Raw genomic sequence first — 18009 nt, 5'->3', positions numbered from 1 at the left:
CTCAAGTGCCAAAACGCCAGGGTACAGAGGTACGTCTGAGAGCCCCCCCCCTAGGAGGAGGGGCCAGGGAACAGTGAATAGTGGGGTCAGGAGGGAATCAAGTGGTCTTGTAAGACAGCTTGTTTTTCTTCTCGTCATTATTGTCATAGCTCAGATGTTGAGCACATATTCTGTATACAGAAGGCTCAAGGGTCAATTCCATTTGTAAGAAATTTTATGTAAGGTGAAACTTGTTGCCAGACAGATGAAGGGAGAGAGCAGCCAAGGTCTTTCCACCCACACCTTGGCACCTTTCCTAGCTCCTTCGTTCGACTCTCATCCACTGACCCTCCTCCTTGGAAAGTGGGGAGCTAGAGGGGGCAGGAGAGACAGGGGCAAAGAGGCTTTGCTTCAGGAATGCGCCTGGATTTTGCAGAGAGAGATAAGAACCCTTCAAGGTTATGGAGTAATACAGGCCTTTTGAGCAAGCATTCTCTTCCCCCCCCCCCTCCACTATCAGACTTAGAGGCTGTTATTGCCTCCCTCCCTCCTGCCGCTAAATGGGGAGCCAGAATATATAGAAGGGGGTTGCTGGTGGCCAGTTTCTTTAGATGGTCCGTCTCCAGTGCCTTTGTGTCAATGAAAATGAATTCCAATTTTGGATATAGTGGGCAGACCCACCGCCACTCTTGCACTGGGAAGAGAATGTAACACTTGGGACAATGCATGTCTAAATGCATCCCAATAAATCTGCATTTAAAGGGTGAGGCAATATCACTCTCTTATCAACTTTTAGCCACCCAAAGAGGTGCTAAAGAGTAATCTACATCGAGAGTGATAATACAGGCATGTTCAACAAGCCTCACAAAACTGTGGGTTGGTGCCACCTCATAAGAGTTCATTTTGAGCCTCAGTGCCTCTGAGCATATGCAGGGTGCATTTTCCTCACAGTTTTCCTGCTCCTCACCACATGGGAGGGACTTCATTAAAAGCAAAGTGGATTCTTTTGTGATGAGGAGAAGAACATTGCCTGGAAATACTGTTTGATTTCCCATCTAGTCTGGGCTGGATGGGTTGAGTTGGACTTGAAGTAGGATAGAGGATTTCTCTGTTCTATTTCCCCTCCTCCTGCCACTCTACAATGGCATCCAGTGGCCCCCTAGCGCTGGTTTGTAGGCCCAGCCTGGTTGCTAAGGTGACAGCCGTTGTGATCCCACCTTTGGCATCTGTCTGGTGCTAGGAAGATGTGGGGGGAGCTGTTTCTGAGAATCAAAAAGGCGAAGGGGTGGTCTTCACTTCCAGAGGATGGCTTTTGGTGGCCTGTCCTGGGGGCATGGGGACCGGTATGTGGGGGAGAGAGAGAATTGTCATCGTCCCCAAATTCTTCTCTGTTTTTATCTTACTTACTTCATTCATATGTCTCTACCTCCACTGGGGTCAATGGCATACCTGGGAAGAGAAGTTCTCTCCAATTTTCTTTTGGTGGTGACAGTGGAGAGGAATGGAGAGCAATGTATTCCGTAAGACTTCTAGGTACCATTCATTCTTTGAGCATTTCACACAAGACTACCTCTCTCTTGGTGGCACGTCCATGGGCCCCTCTCCCCTTCTTCCAGACTGCCCCCCTTGTTAGCTACCCCAACCCTGACAGAGCCCCCCACTTCAGAGCTCCTAACCTGGCCTCCCTTCTCACAGAGAGTGCCTTCCCACCCCCCATGATTTCCTCCCCCAGTGGCATCCATCCCCAGTAAGCCTCTAGCTTGGCTTAAAACAGGCCATAACAACATCTAAAGTTTTTCCATTTTTCCTGTGATCATTCTGGAAAATGTGGAATTCAGACAGACCACGCACCCAGACATCTCCATACACGCACCCCAAGCCAGGACCCTTAGCAGGGCTGTCTCCACAGACACTGGTTCTCTGTCCTGTCTGAATGGAGCCATTGTGTCCACAAGAGTGAGCAATTGTGTGTGTGTGCGTGCATCTGTATATGAGGCTTGGGCAGGGACCCCACCAGCTTGTAATCACCCTCATTAAACCAGACAGGCTGTTGGTGCTGTGAATGGTGAGGGCTGACATGTCCCTTTGTCCATTCAGCCTCGCTCTCCTGGCTGTCTCCCTGTTCCTCCAACCTTGATTTGTGGCTACTTAAGTGGCTTGTTTTGCTCTCCAGAAGCATCCTTTTCTACCCTCTGGTTTCTCATTCATTGGCCATGACTGACTGAGCCATTCCGAAGATCAAGTTCTTGGGGATGCAATACAGGATGAGGACAGGCCTATTTATCCGACCAACATCTGTTGGCTTCAAAGTCGGTACAATGTCATGTTACACACACGACTCTCAAACACCTGGTAAGGAATCCCACCTAACCCAAAAGCTTGCAGGCTGTTGTGATTTTCAGCACAAGCTCATGTGGTGTTTGAAAACTGTTTTCTCTAGTCTGCTGAACATGCAGGTCTGTCCAAAGCATGTTGGCCTTAAAAATGTTCCCAGTCTCTCAGTGTCTTCCAGGGTCATGTTATACGACTCCCACTGACCAATGGCTAACTCATGGAGAGTCTGTCCTTTGCGCCATAGGAAGGCCTTGGGATCCCTACATTTGTGGCCAACATCCATCTTTTTGGGTCAAGTCACCCAAATGAATTGAGGTTGGATGGCAAGGTCACTTCTCTCCTTTCTTCTAAATGTTTAGTTTTAAATCCCTGGGAAGGAGGGCTGCCACAACAGGAGCTTCCACCATGCCCGGTGCTGAACAGAGCACAGAGTAAAACACCTCATAGCATTTCAGTTTACTGCAGCCAAAAGGAGCAAGGGGAAGACATCAGAATCTGTGCTTGCTGAGTATTTCCTGGTGGCTGGAGTAGGGGGGGCTGAGAGAGAGAGTGTGGGGAGAAGGGGCTAGGCTTCTGTGGGCCTGGCCATCCCACCAGCACCCTACTGCGTGCAGTTCAGCTGTAATTGTCTCCCTCCCAGGCCAGTTACATTCTGCTACAGCAGCTTCCTCCAGCGGAAGGGGGGGGCTGGAAAAAGGAATTTGCCCTTTTGTGTAAAGATACTCTGACCTCCCATCCCTCTGGCCTCTGTGGAAAGGGAGGCCCACAGGCAGGAAACAAAGGCAGTTTATCTTCAGGAATAAACACAGATATTCTTGGCTTCCTGTGCACAGTCCCTCCTCCCCATCCGCTTGACCTCCTGCTGGCAAGTTCTCCCCTGCCACCAGCCCTCTCTCTCCCTGTGTGTTTGGCCTGTCTCTGGTCTGGCCTTCAACAAGAGAGATGCCAGGAGGATTCTCTTCCCAGAGCAACGCAGAGGCTGGCAGTCTCTCAGAAGGCCCACTTCCTTGCCACTGCCCTCCAGCTTCTTGGCACATACGCTGCTCTGCTGTGCACATGCCTCCTGCCTGAGGCCAGCAAAAAGTTAGGCATTGATCGGTAGCCAAGTGGCATAATATTCAGAAGGTGAATTTTTGAAAAAGAACCAGTGCACATGCCAGCAAAGATTCTGCTGATTATGTTTGTATGTAACGATCCAGCTGTCAGGATGTGCATTTTGCATATATCGTTTTGGTTGGGCTGCAGTGTTTGATTGATTAAAAAGGGGCCCCCAACTGAACAAGTAGTAGTGCGTTTTTAATGTATATCTTAATACAAGTGTTTATTTAGAGGTGCAATGGTAAGAACCGTATTCAGAGTCCTTGGGTTGTTTCCAACAAAGCTTTACTTGAGTAGACCCATTGAAATGAATGGGCTAATGTTAATCATGTCTATTGATTTCAGTGGGTCTACTCTGAGTAGGATTAATATTGGACACAATCCCTTCTCTCTCTCACAGGAGGGAATACCTCCTATTTTTGTGTAAACTGCTCAGAGGTTTTCTACAATCAAGCGGAGTATACATTTTGTTAAATAAAAAGAAATGAGCATTGCTTTTAAGACTATGCCTGCTGTGATGCATCTGGACATCTTTAAAAACAAATCATGCTTCTTGCTTCAGAATAATTGTGTTTACCCACATGCAAGCTTTACTGGCAAATTCATATCCTTTATTAATATTTTCTTTTTAACTGGATGGCAGCCTAGTTTTCATCTAGCTAAGGTTTTAAGATTGTAATGGAAAAACACTGTGGAAATGACAAAGAGTAATAAAGAAGAGAGAGGCATTTGCCCTGTGGCCGCCGTCCCATGGAATTTCCCCTTTGAGGCTGGGACACAATTTATAGGACTCCAAAGTGAGGAAGGAGGTGGAGCCATCGAATCCAAGCTTCTAGAATAGGCAGTCTTTGGGGGGCGTGTCTTAGATGTCTGTGGATTCTGAACTGCTATGCAGAATCTACCAACTAGGTGGATGGTAGCACACACCTGGTGGGCAGCATCCTAGGTCCCCCCCATCATTGCCACCACTCCATTCATACTAGGGAAGGAGGAGCCAGCGAAGCCCCCAGGGAGAGCCTCAACCTGCCTCTCCTGGAGGCCCAGAGCAATAACATGCAGATTAAAAATGATGCCAGTTGCCATATTCATCATGGAAGGAGGGGAGCTGCGCATCTGCCCCTCTGCACTCCCAGCTGCAGACTACTGTGGCAAGCAGGAGCCCAGGAGGCTGTGTCAGGGCATGTTGGACCCTGGCGGATCATCCCTGGAGGCTACATTTCCCTGTGTGGCATGCTGCATGCTTCAGGCTGTACCCCAGTTGCCTTCCCAGTCGCTTCACTTGTATAAAGGGAGGTCCTGGGGCCAGGTATGCCAGGATGCCACTCCCTGTCCTCAATCCAAATTGTGAGGGGCTGTAACTCAGTGGCAGAGCACCTGCTTTGCATGCAGAAGGCCCCAGATTCACCACTTAGCATCTCTAGGAAAGGCTGCTGGTTTAAAGCAGAACTGTAAAGTCAGGCTACGGCATGTGGCATCCGACCCGGAACCAGAGGCTTCCAACAACGCTTCCTTTGGGGATCTCTCCAGGAAGTGACGTGATTCCAGAGGGATTTTGAGGAGCAAATTAAGTTCCTATGGAAGAATTTACTCATCCAGGAAATAAGTATGAGTTGACTTGACTCTGGCATGGGCATAGGCAGGGTGGTGTTTCCCCCTCCCCGTAACGTACATTCCCCCTGATACATGCACACCCACAAGGTATGTCGTAAAACTGAAGCAGCGCCATAGCAGGCAGCACCTCCTTCGGCCTGGAGCGTTTTCATTTTCCCTGAGCAGACGAAAAGAATCCAAGTGTCTCTGAGCATGTGCCATCCCTTATTTTTCTACTGAACTGATCTTTGAAAATTAAAGTGCTTAATGATCTTTGGATTCACCTTTTTTAAAAAGGTTCTTGTGAAATAGTCATTGCCATTTTACAGATGGAGACCTGAGGCTAAAAGAGAGTAGCTTTTCCTGATGAAACAATTAGACTGTAGTTTGTGGTTCGATTTGAATCCAGGTCTTTCTGATCAGCTACATCTCTCTATACTAATCCATCCCTTCTTCTTTGCAGCTTGCTCACCTGGGTCCTTTAAACAGGATATCTCCAACAGCGCCTGCTCAAAATGTCCTTTGCACACGCAGCCATCTGCTGAAGGTTCTACCTCATGTCCTTGTGAGGACGGCTATTTTCGGGCCTTGAGTGATCCTGTCTCCATGCCGTGTACTCGTAAGTTGGAGATCTAAGTGGTATTGTTGCCTGTGTCCTGGGGAAGGATAAAGATTTGGTTTTAATCCCTGTCCCTCAATATTACATTCTGCTGAGTTGCAGATTTTTAACTAAATGAACTGAACTAGATGTTTAAAGACTTTTTAAAAGATGTTTTTTTAAGATGTTTTTAGTGATTGGTTCCTTGTTTGTCGCCCTGGGCTCCTTCTGGAAGGAAGGGCAGGATAGAAATTTCATAAATGATAAATAACAATAAATTCTGTGTAAACAACTTTGCCAGTTTTGAGTCTCTCTGTGTTTGTGGAAACCAAGTGCATGTCTGTTTCACAGCTGGGAAAAGGGGTATTGACAGATGAATGGTGTTTTGCCTATTCCGCCTGAGAGTATGGGCCTGAACCTCCAAGTCCAAGCGCAGTTTGCCAATATTTAATAAAAAACATCCTAGGAACAAGCAACTGGGGATAGCTTCTGCCATCTTGTTCAGTTTGTGTTAGGCTTAGGAGGGAAAGCAGGAAGTGACAGGAGCAGCAGGCAAGGTGAGAATTCCTGGGAGCAATGGGAGCTACCTAAGATGGAGAGAAAGGACCAGGAAAACTGGCACGAGGAGGAAGGAAGGAAGAAAGATCCAAAGAATGGAAATGAAGACCCAGATGTTCAGATGAGTTGCTCACCGAATTGGGGTGTGGTCTTCTGCCCTGCATCAGAGACCCATGCATTTTAAAAATCAAGCTTATTTGTTATTCATTTCTGCTCTGCAGGACCCCCTTCAGCTCCCCATGGTGTCACAGCCATAGGGTTGGGTGCTAAGGTGCAACTACGCTGGTCCCTACCTCAGAACCCAGGTGGCCGCGAGGACATAACATACAGTGTGTCGTGTGAACAGTGCTGGCCAGAATCAGGGGAGTGCCATCCCTGTGATGCCACTCTTCGTTATTCAGAAAACCCTCACAACATAGTCGGCACTTCCCTGACCATCAGTGACTTGGAGCCACATGTGAACTACACCTTCACAGTAGAAGCCCGGAATGGAGTGTCCTCCTTTGGCACACGGCGTAGCTATGGCGTCACCAGCATCAGTGTCAACCAGACGGGTAAGGGCATCCACCATCATGGACAGGTGAAAGTGATTCAAGTGTCCACTGTTTGGTATGAGATATACAGCACAAAATACCGCCTTCAGAGCTGATGCCTTCATGCCCTGACAGTGGGCTCTCTGGAGGCATTTGGAGGACTGCTATTAAAACTAAGTGACTAAAAGTGCTATTAACACTTTTGTCTGATCCAACATGACTGCTCTTATGTACAACATGGCTGTGGAAATGGCATCCCTTAATTCTTGAACATGTTGGTCTTTTTTAAAACAACAACAAAAGAAACCTGTTGGGAGCCAGGGATGTTGTTAGGGGGTGGCAAAGGAGAGCTGAGCCATGGGCATTTTGTGCCAGGCTCCCCCGCCCCCCACACCTTTATTTTTAAATGTATGTTTTAAAAATATTTTTACAGGATGCTGCAAAAATCAGACATAGCCTTCACCATATGAATTTGCCCAGAGGCTCGTTCAATAGCTGGATGGGGTAGTGAAGGGCACATATGTGTATGTTTTTAGAGAAAGAGTAGTAGTGTTAAATATTGGACAAGACTTGTTTTAGTTTTAATACATACATAAGCAGTAGTTCTTGCCAAGGGAATGCAAGTGGGACAGAGGGCCTGGTCCGTATAGTGTCATTGTTGTGCCCTAGCTCACACAGCCTAAGCCAAGTACCCCCTGGCAAAAAAGGTGGTCTAAATTTGACTCTAGATATATAGATTAGCATATGCTAAGTGTATGCAAATCTTAAGTTCCATACCAGCACCCCTGCTATGAAGGGGAAGGGCCGCAGCTCAATGGTAGAGCATCTGCTTTACATGCAGCAGGTCCCAGATTCAATCCCCAGCAGCATCTCCTAGTACAGCTGGGAGAGAATCCTGCCTGAGACCCTGGAGAGATGCTGCCAGTCAGTGTAGGCAATTCTGACCTAAATGGATCAGTGCTCTCACTCGTTAAAAGACACGCTTCCTGTGTAGAGGCAGCTGGGTGAAGGGGATCTCGTGGCTTCTCTTGGAGGCGCTACTCAGGACCCGAGAGTTTACAACAGGTGTCATTCTTGAAGGTGCCCCCTTACAGATAGGGTGAGGTGTTAAGAGTGTGCAGATTCTGTATGGATCTTCAGTTATTGACTGGCTGGTGACTGGGGCATACGCAATGGTGTTTCTAGAGAGGGCGTAATCCATTGCATGCCAACGTCTTTCTTCCTTCTCTGTTCTCATGCTCAGAACCTCCCCGCGTGACATCAGTGACCATGGACAGCCGCACTGCAACCAGCCTGACTCTATCCTGGACTGTCCCAGCACGGCAGGAGAGCCATGTCTGGAAATACCAGGTCACTTATAAGAAGAAGGTATCTGTCTCTTCTTGGTACTTCTCTGCTTTTAATTGCATTTTGCTGTTCCCAGCCACCTGTGAGCCCCTCTCTCTTGCACTGAATAAGGGGCTTTTCCTATTCTCCTGAGAATTGTTATGGAAATATGCAGAGATACACAGCGATCAGAGCTGTGTGTGCCAGTGTGTGCATTTACCTTAGAAGCAGGCTTTTACCCTGCATTTACATCACTGAGAGTTAAGACTTAGTAAAATAAGAAAAAGCTACTTTGTTTATAGAAATACATAGTAGATAGGAAGGGCATACCTAGTTTAACTAACTAACTAAGTTGGAGGTGCCATGCCCAGACGTGGGTCTTGCCCTCATGGCTCAGGAGAGAGAGCAAAGACAGAGATGTCGAAGAAGAAGACGAAGGAGGGAGGGGCAGGTCAGCTTCCCTGAGCATCTCAGTTTACAACGGGGGGAAGTTAGGTAGAGAAGAGCACAGGTGAAGGTAGGCCAGCCTAGCCAGCCGGAGGACCCTAAGTCCATCTTCCTTCTGGAATACACACAAAAGAACCCAAACAGGAGGTGCTCTTGCCCCACTCCCAACAGCAATAACAACATTTCACTGGGGGAAACTGAGCCATGGGGGTTTGTATGGTGTGTGGTTTTTTTTGCAGAAGGATGAAAACAGCTACTCGGTGTTGCGCTGCGAAGGGAACTCTGTGACCCTGCCAAAGCTCACCCCTGGGACCAAGTACTTGGTGAGCGTCCAGGCACTGACCCAGGAAGGTCAGGGAGCCAACAGTGTGGAACACGAGTTTGAGACGCTTGCTGAACGTGAGTCCTGGGAAGGGGGAGCTCCTGAAGTCAACACAGAAGCAGGGAAAGTAAATGTGGGTGTCGGGGAGGATTGGGGCAAAGACACTAGAAGAGAACGCGCGTGTACTAGAGAGCAACATTTTTCTAAACGCCACCTTCCTCTCCCCCTGTCCCATTTTTCCTTGCAGGCTCTGATGGCACAAACACCGCAGCAGTCCTTGGCGGTACTATTGCTGGCTTAATCGTAATGGTTTTCGTGGTGCTGATGATTGTCCTGTTGATTCGCCGGAGGCATGTATTTTATTTTTAATTCTGTTTGTTTAAAGCTGGAGATCAACAATAGCTTTTAAGAGAGCTGAATGTTGAGTGATTATTTGCTTCCCATGGTGTGCACACAGAAAGCTTATGTCTACCTGTTGCCTCCAGTCTAACAGGCTTTGCAGGTTTTGAAATGATACCAAAAACTGTTTTCCAGAGGCAAAAGTGGGGCGAGTGTACACTCTTTCCAAGTACCTTCAGTGCTCAGAGAAGTGGTCTGTTTCCAGTGATGGCAAATACAATCTGATCTCTTTCGTCTTTGAGTTTCCTCTGTTAAGAGGCAGCTAGAAGATTGGCGGGGGGGGGGTGTCCAATGTCTCTTCCTTTAGCAAATGCAAGTGCAGCATTCCATCTCTAGCAACAGTAGCTGCTATCTTGATGTCACAGTCAAACTGGACCCAACATCTTCGGCTTTGGAGACTCTTCTACTGGTTTATTCCTTTTTGTGTTTTTAAAGATTGTCATCAAAAGTTAAAGAAGGAAACATGCTGAGCCAAGGTGTCCGTAGACAAGTTGCACATGCGTCCTCCTCTGGTGTTTTATTTTTAAGCCATGGCTTTGCACCTTTTTATTCGTCGGTCTCCTCACATATCTATAACATTGATGTAACATGCCACAATTGTGAAGGCAGTACTTTAAGGTGAAATTGTGCAGCACTTGGGTTGATAAGCACATACCCCAGAAGTCAGTGGGAGAAACTGGCAAGGTGCTTATTGTACACTGGCGTCTTGACACAAACTCACTGTTAAGAAGTTTAAAGACTTTTGAGGAGGAACAGGTTACAAAAGATGCTTCTTCAAGTGAAATGTAGGGAAATTTGTGTCTCTTGGATGAGGTATTCTGTGGGAGAAGGTGTGCACTGTACTGCCTTACATGATTTCTCAAGCAATCATTTGTGGTTGTCATTTAGGAGAAATAACTCGAGAGCCCGGCAGACGTCTGAGGATGTTTATTTCTCCAAGTCTGGTGAGTAATGGTCACTGGCCACATCAATGCATCCTGGGCAGTAGGTGGAATTTGCCAAATCTGTGACATTACACAGAACAGAAAAGGCCCAACAGCTAAAATACAGTCCCTTTAGACCAGGAGGGTGAACAATTACTGTTAATTAAAGGGAAACTGAACAGAAAGTATCCCAATGTTGCTGAGACTGGCATTCTAGAAAATCATCATCATCATCATTATCATCATCATCATCATCTCCCCCATTCCTGGGAGATAGACTAAACTGGCAGTGGGTGAGGCTTAAAAGGCAGAGAGTCTGGGGATGTCCCTGCTTTCCAATAGCCTCAGTCTTCAAAGCCAAGAGCGTCCCTTACTGTGTTCCTCTTTATCCCCTCTTGACCCCACAGACCAGCTGAAGCCCCTGAAGACTTATGTGGATCCCCACACTTATGAAGACCCCAATCAGGCAGTATTGAAGTTCACAACTGAGATTCATCCTTCATGCGTCTCCCGGCAGAAAGTCATAGGGGCAGGTAGGATGCATGCCAACCATCCTGCATGTTGCCGTTGGCTAATGGAGAGCATCATGTCTTTACTGCTTTGAAGTCAAGTGTGGTTCAGTAAAGAGCCTTCTGAAAGTGAAAGGGGAATGCCAGTTTGAGCCTCATGTTGAAGCTACTCCGGCTCATTCCCCGCATAGTTCTCTTAAAAGCATTTTCAACTCTTGCATTTTTCTCCTTCCAGGTGAATTTGGGGAAGTCTACAAGGGAACCCTGAAAAATGGCAAGAAGGAGATCCCAGTGGCCATCAAGACACTGAAATCTGGCTACACAGAGAAGCAACGCATTGACTTCCTGAGTGAGGCAAGCATCATGGGCCAGTTTTACCACCACAACATCATCCACTTAGAAGGAGTCGTCTCCAAATGTAAGAACCTTTGGAGAGGATGGAAGGGACCTTGACAGCTGTTACTGGGTTCCAGTTCCAACCCATCTCTTCCTGCTGGGACTGTACAAGTTCCAAGATATCAACTCCTGTGGAACTACAGCAGAGGTTGGGATCTGGCTAGATTGCATAGGTCAGTTCTCTCTTTTTCTCTTTCTAGATAAGCCTTTCATGATCATCACGGAGTACATGGAGAACGGTGCCCTTGATAAATTCCTGCGGGTAGGTATGAGCCTCTTCATTGCTGGCCACCTTCTCATGTAGACTATGAGAGTGCAGAAAGAGAATCTGTCTCTCAATGGATTAACTGCTTCAGACTCCCAAAGCATGCCTGCCTACCTGCCTGCCCACCATCTACCCTGAAATTCCCTGGAGAAGGGTAGAGGATCTAAAAGCCTCCGTGGTGAATGGTATTTTTGTTAGTTTTGGCTCTACTTGTATATTAGTTCTGGGCTTGAGGCTTGTTTGTTTTGTTATTGCTTGGTTTAATTTACTGTGATTTGTAATGGTATACTTGTGATGGTATTATATATTACCTGTTTTTATGGAAGCTGGCCTGAGACGATTCTAAACGGTAGCATATACATATTTCAAATAAATAAAAATAAATATTCTGCTTGAGAAGCTCCTTCTAACATTTTACTTTCATGGTTGGTCCTAAATCCTCCCTTTGCCTCAACAGGAAAAAGATGGGGAGTTCTGTGTTATTCAGCTGGTGGGCATGTTGAGGGGTATTGCCTCTGGTATGAAGTACTTGGCCAGCATGAACTATGTCCATCGGGATTTGGCCGCCCGCAACATCCTTATCGACAGCCAGCTAGTCTGCAAAGTCTCTGACTTTGGTCTCTCCCGTGTTTTGGAGGATGATCCTGATGCCACCTACACTACAAGTGTGAGTGATACCAAGCTGCTGTCCCGTCTCATTAATTTATGATCGTGTCCCAGCATTGCCAAGATAGCTGCAAAGGATGGGAATGGGGATCCATCTTCACCAATTTTTCAAGGATGGGATAGTAATCATGGCTGAATAAAGGTTAGAACCAGAGCTGGCATCTGGAGAAGCTGTCCATAATATAGGTGTAAGAAACAGGGAAGCCAGAAAAGAGGGAAATGGGGGCTATAGTGGTCCAAAAGGGAGGAAGGAACTCCTGATCCTGCCAACAGATGATCAATTAAATGCACGTGATTGCACATCCTCTAGTGAGAGGAAGTCTATTTAGAGTCCAGTATGATAGGAAGCTGATGGGAATGGACCTAAGCATGTGGAACACCTGAAGAAAGAAGAGGAAGGAAAAAACATTTCCCACACCTCCTAAGATGGCTGATAGCAGGCTGGCTGGCTGAGGTCTTTGCCCTGGGTCCGGAAGGATCTGACTTCTAGACATCAGCATCTGCCATTTGGCTAAAACTTGAGACTCTGCTTTTCTGTTGAACACTTCAGTCTTGCCTAAAAGGGAAAAGGCATATTTAGAGAACCTTGGAATTTGGAGGTGTTTTCTTCCCCAAGTCAGAAAGTGCCTTGGAAGACAGAGGTCCTGATGGTTTGGGTGTGTTTGTCCCCTGCAGGGTGGGAAAATCCCAATCCGGTGGACAGCACCTGAGGCTATCTCTCATCGAAAGTTCACCTCGGCCAGTGATGTCTGGAGCTATGGAATAGTTATGTGGGAGGTGATGTCTTATGGTGAACGGCCTTATTGGGAGCTCTCCAACCATGAGGTAAGCTCTGGGTGCCCTTGGGCAGGTGCTGTCTAAGGGGCAGATGATGCCCCTATTGATGACTAAGTTGCTGCTCCATCTCCTTGTGTGAGAGTCTTCTGGCCAATGGAGAAGGAAGCTGATTCTAGGGGATACAGTCCCAGTCCAGAAAGCAGTTTTAGAACACAAATAGAGTTCCATTCTGAGGTCCAAATGTCACTGAAGCCATGTTATGAAGCCCCCCACCAATATTACTCTGGCTGTATATGGAAACGTCCTTGCCCCCAGTGTGGTGATCAATCTTGTGATATGGCTTGGGTCACGGGTTTTGTCAATCTGTCCTATCTGTGTGTCCATCCATCAGTCTTACTAGACAGTCCTCTGTGCATCCATCCTCCAGTCATTCTGACCGAAGCTCAGATAAAAAGATGCGCTTATTGCTGGGGTCCCTCAGATGAGATTGTGGGTGGGCTTGCGATATTGCCTGCCTTTTGTGCTAGCGTGATAAGGCAGATGGGGGCTGTTTCCAAACCAGCTGAATTCCCTCACTGTTGTTCACTTTTCTAATTCTTTCCTTCCCAAACAGGTGATGAAAGCAATTAACGAAGGCTTTAGGCTTCCTGCACCCATGGACTGTCCTTCTGCAATCTATCAGCTGATGATGCGATGCTGGCAACAGGAGAGGAGTCACAGGCCCAAATTCAGTGATGTTGTTAGCATCTTGGACAAGCTTATCCGTGCTCCTGAGTCGCTGAAGACTTTGGCTGAGTTTGATCCCAGGTAGGTATCCCTGTCTGTTCTCTGGGCAGAGCCCATGTCCTCAGAAGCCCTAGATACTCTTTGGGAACAGCTGTCCGTAATCTCCCTCTCGCCAGTCTTTTGAGTCAGAAACACATGAGAACAGGCCCAGGAATAAGCTTCCAACTGAATTAGTGTTCCAGAGTTCTCTCTAACAACTTGCCTTCCCCTCCCTTTAGAAAAGGCCTAACTCTAAAGAGATGGGGTCCCTTTTTGTCTTTGAAGGATCTCTATTCGCCTACCCAGCACCAGTGGCTCAGAGGGGATCCCTTTCCGAACTGTGGCCGAGTGGCTGGAATCCATCAAAATGCACCAGTATACAGAGCACTTCATAGCCGCTGGGTATAATGTCATTGAGAAGGTGGTCCAGATGACCAATGAGTGAGTGTGGCTTAACAGATATATGCCCTAGGCAACTTTCACTCTCTTCTTCCCATTTTGACCCACATGCCAGCTGCGAATTTTCCTTCTGTTTTTCTTGAAGTCTCTGCTCTTCCTCCTGAGAGAGGAGGTATCTAGATTTCACGTTTCTCTGTGAAAAGGACTCCTGACTTCATTGGCTGTGAACATCACAGTCCACTTGACCCCATCCCAGTTTGCAGTGGAGAGTTGAGGCTCTTTTCTGCTTTGATTTTCCAGTAAGAGAACTGTCTTCTATCTATACATCTATTTAATTTATATCCCACCTTTCCTCCCAGAAAGAGCCACATGATTATCACATGAGTTCACTACAAATGATCCATAGTGAGATGTACAAAATATACTTCTGTAGTAGAAAGAGCATGTGTGAATGGAGTAAAGCACACCTTTCTCAGGAACTCCTCCAGGAGTACCTAACTCTGTCTTTCGTTCATATTAATGCAATTAAGGAGACTTTATGCTAGAAGGCTACTTTATGCTCTTACATGCCTCTCTTTTCTCTTCTGTATTTTATTCATAATTTTATACTCTGCTTTTCTTTCAACTCAAACATGGCTACGAGTGGAGGTGTCGTCTTTCCATTGCTGAGGGTGTATGGGGGGCCCTCCAGAAACATGTGGCAGTAGACAAGTTCATCTGCTCCCTCTTGTTCTCTCCTCTTGCGAGAGGCTGATTCAAGCATGCACCCTATAATTAAGCCACTTTATGGGACCAGGAAAATCAGGAATGGCTCATTAAAAGCAGAAGGGTGCCCAGCCTCCTTGGATCACTGTAAGGGAGTCCACACCTTCTCCACACAGGGATTCCTGGGAATCCTAGTGTGGCTTCCAAGCAGCCTACTTTTTTTTTTTCTTTGTAATGATACCTCTACAATAAAGATACAGTGAATATCAAGTTATGGAGGGGGCAGTGGATATGACAGATCTGTTAAATGAACAGAGGTTTATTCCATCTGTGGAGAGATTTCTCTCACTGTAAGAAGTCTCATTTTATGCTCATACAATCACAATATTTCCCTAATCCGAATCGCTAATCTTGCTGTCTCTGTCTTCTTCCCATTTCCAGTGATATCAAGAGAATTGGGGTGCGTCTACCAGGACACCAGAAGCGCATTGCCTACAGCCTCCTGGGATTGAAGGAACAGGTCAGCACCATTGGCATTCCAATCTGAGGTGGACAAGTCTTGCCCTGTATTGGTAGCCTTGTTGCCCAGTTCAGCTACTCAGTGGCCGAGCCAAAAAAACATTTGGCGATTGTACTTCCTGAGTCATACTTGAAGTGGAGAATCCAAGTGACCTCTCACTCAGCAAGGATTGCCGACTGCCAAAGAGGAGTTGGATGCCTGCCTTCCCTTGTGCTTCCTCAGCATAGCTCCACATTTTATTGCTTGGCCTCCAACCTCTCTTGTCTTCTGGAAACTGCAACCACTATTCTGTGGTGTTGGAAATCTTCAGGATGAAAGATTGGACTCTGCCATGTGCTCTGGTTGTGTGCCACCAAGCAAATCTGCCAAAAGCCACATTTCATTCCTCCTTCCTCACTCCTGGCTTGGATAGATCCTGGAACTGCTGAATACGTAGTGCCACCCTTCCTGCCATCTTGCTTTCTCTGTTTGCAGCCTGCACAAAGTTGACCAAAGCAATATAGAGCTGTATGTTCCACCCCCAACTGTTATCTTACATCAGACCCTCTCCTGGAAACTTACAGGTCCAATGACATATTTATTTCCATATTTGGAAGCCCAGAAAAAGTCTTATAGACACGTCTTTGTCCTTCAGTCTTTAAAAGAGAATGGAGATTGAGAACTCCAGAAATACAGTTCAGTCTGGTTAAGATTGTGGGGATTTTCGAGTGGGGACAGGAGAGCTTCCTCACTCACGACACAGCAACCGTGCTGGAACGATTGGACACTCAAGAGTTGCTCTTGGTTAACATGTATCTGTTCAGAAACTAACAGACTTTTCCTTTCTCCTCCCACTTTTTAAGAAACCAAACTTGGTTGTGTCAAGAATGAGGCCTTACACAGACTTCCTTCTGGCATTCGTGAGTTTCAGCCTAGAAGTGTTTATGCCAAGGATGACTGAAAACGACTCTCCACCGAGTCATTTTTATTTCTTTCCAACCCTCTATTTATTCATCTTTTCCAACTGCTGCCTCTCCTCCATATTCCTGCAATGCACTCTCTACGTACTGATACTTGTTCTTCCTTCTTCTTCTTACTTTCTTTTTTAAATTTTAATTTATTTTTTATATTTATTGAGGTTTTTTAAAAGCAGACTTATTGCTGTTAAGGGTAATCATGCACAACTTGAACAAAACAATTTACTTTGTGTGCGTGAATATTTCTAGGTTTAATAAAATGTTTTTTATTATTGTTTTGCTGTGTAAACTATGCATTGTAGGAAACAAATTAGAAGAACCTAATTATCTTTTAAAGAGCCAGATGTTTACCACTGTTACTAAGCAGGTCCTGCTTTTGAGTTTCCCACAGACATCTGGTTGGTCACTGTGACAAGAGGGTGTTAGGTGAGATGGGCCTTTGACCTGATCCAGCAGGCTCTTGTGGTCACTATTAAGACTCCGTGTCAGCTTCTAGAATGTTCTATGTTCATGTCTTGCCTTGGGGAGAACCCTTTAGTACATTCCAGGCAATAAGTGGAAACTTGGTAAACCATTTTGTAGAAGAAAATGGTCACACACGGCTAGCCCCTGGCTGGTCTTTCTACACGTGCTATAGAAGATGGAAAATTGGGGTGTGTGTGTGTGTGTGTAGATTCGCCATGGTAATATTCTCCCTCTTGCTCTGGAAGTGGGATGATGAGAAGCTTCTCTCTCTCTCGTATGATATTAGAATGGTGATCATCCAGTGAACATGAGTGGCAGGAGATTCAAGCAACACAAAAGAAAGGGCTAAACTAAGATTAGTTGTATAGCTGTCACAAGAGGTGGCTATGGACACTCCCTTAGGAAAAACCAGAGGAGGAAGAAGAGGAGTATCTGTAGATGGCTGTTAGCAATGATGAACAAAAGCTTGATGTTCACAGTCTACCTCTGAGTAAGAGTTCGGGGCAGGGGCAAAGCATTGGGTGAGGGCTGCTGCCTTAATACCATTTGTGTCATTACACAGCCCATTTGGTTCACCAGAGTGTTCCCCCCCAAAAAATCAGTTCCAGTAGTACTAATATGCCTCCCTCAGTTCTGGGCAAGCTCATCTAGTCCCATTTCCCCACCCCCTTTGCACTTTGTGCTTGTATACGCACTTCACTTTTTGATCTGCCAAGCTTCAAAACAGCCCACCATTGCTGTCAAATTATTGACAAATTATTTGGTCCGCCTAGCTGTGTATTGTCTACACTGACTAGCAGGGGCTTTCCAGGATCTCAGGCACGACGTGCCCTGCCACCTGTGCTGCTGTGGGCAAGCTGCAGAGTCCCAAGGAGCCCAGTTGCCCCCCAGTTGGCAGCTGCAGACAAGGAAGGGGCTGGCTTGTGCAGCTATGGCAAGCTGAGCAGGCCCAGCCGGTTGGGGAGGACTAGCCGCAGAGGGAGGCAAGGGGAAACCCCCTCGGAATACCGCTTACCATGAGCACCCTATGCCTAGGGCCGCTGTCAGTCGGGATCGACTTGAAGGCAGGCCATTTCCATTTTTTCTTCAAGCCCCACGTGAGGATGCTGCCATGGATTGTACGTGGGACCTTCTGCATTCAACGTGGATGCTCTACTAATGTGCTACAGCTCTCTCCCCCTGAGGCAAAAGTCCATATTCAGAGTGTATCACCCCGCCTGTGGCTGTAGCAATTTAGGATTCAGCTGGGTGTGAGAAATTCAAATATTTTTGAATGCTTTACACACAGGAAGATGAAGTTGCCATGGTTAGAATCTACTCTACATACTAGCTTTTGACATTAGAATATTTCAGCGCTGGTTCTTCCCCCTGGCTTGGTTTCTTCCCATTTCCCACTGCAGTCTCTCTCCCTTCCCCATTCCTCTGCTGTCTTGTACATTTTAATTCATTTATTCCCCGCCTTTCTTTCCATGATAGAAA

The 18009-nt window shown here is 46.6% G+C and overlaps 1 protein-coding gene across 2 annotated transcripts in view; it reads left to right on the top strand.

The window, feature by feature from the left end:
• EPHA2 (EPH receptor A2) overlaps window positions 1-16306 on the top strand; it is a 30862-nt gene extending 14556 nt beyond the window's left edge. The window contains exons 4-17 of one of the 2 annotated variants that reach the window (XM_061600601.1): window positions 5465-5620; window positions 6379-6711; window positions 7934-8058; window positions 8703-8862; window positions 9033-9135; window positions 10073-10128; window positions 10515-10640; window positions 10852-11034; window positions 11213-11274; window positions 11735-11944; window positions 12619-12768; window positions 13334-13527; window positions 13771-13926; window positions 15031-16306. In XM_061600601.1, the coding sequence (XP_061456585.1) occupies window positions 5465-5620; window positions 6379-6711; window positions 7934-8058; window positions 8703-8862; window positions 9033-9135; window positions 10073-10128; window positions 10515-10640; window positions 10852-11034; window positions 11213-11274; window positions 11735-11944; window positions 12619-12768; window positions 13334-13527; window positions 13771-13926; window positions 15031-15136 (2120 nt within the window). In that variant the 3' untranslated portion in view covers window positions 15137-16306. The remainder of the gene's footprint in view (window positions 1-5464; window positions 5621-6378; window positions 6712-7933; window positions 8059-8702; window positions 8863-9032; window positions 9136-10072; window positions 10129-10514; window positions 10641-10851; window positions 11035-11212; window positions 11275-11734; window positions 11945-12618; window positions 12769-13333; window positions 13528-13770; window positions 13927-15030) is intronic. The other variant, XM_061600603.1, reaches the window with a different exon arrangement.
• Window positions 16307-18009: the final 1703 nt, after the last annotated feature.

Source organism: Rhineura floridana, chromosome 18 (genome assembly GCF_030035675.1).
Source record: "Rhineura floridana isolate rRhiFlo1 chromosome 18, rRhiFlo1.hap2, whole genome shotgun sequence".
In the NCBI taxonomy this organism is placed as follows: Eukaryota; Metazoa; Chordata; class Lepidosauria; order Squamata; family Rhineuridae; genus Rhineura; species Rhineura floridana.
Note: the sequence above shows the minus strand (reverse complement) of the source record. Positions and strands in the feature narration are given on the sequence as shown.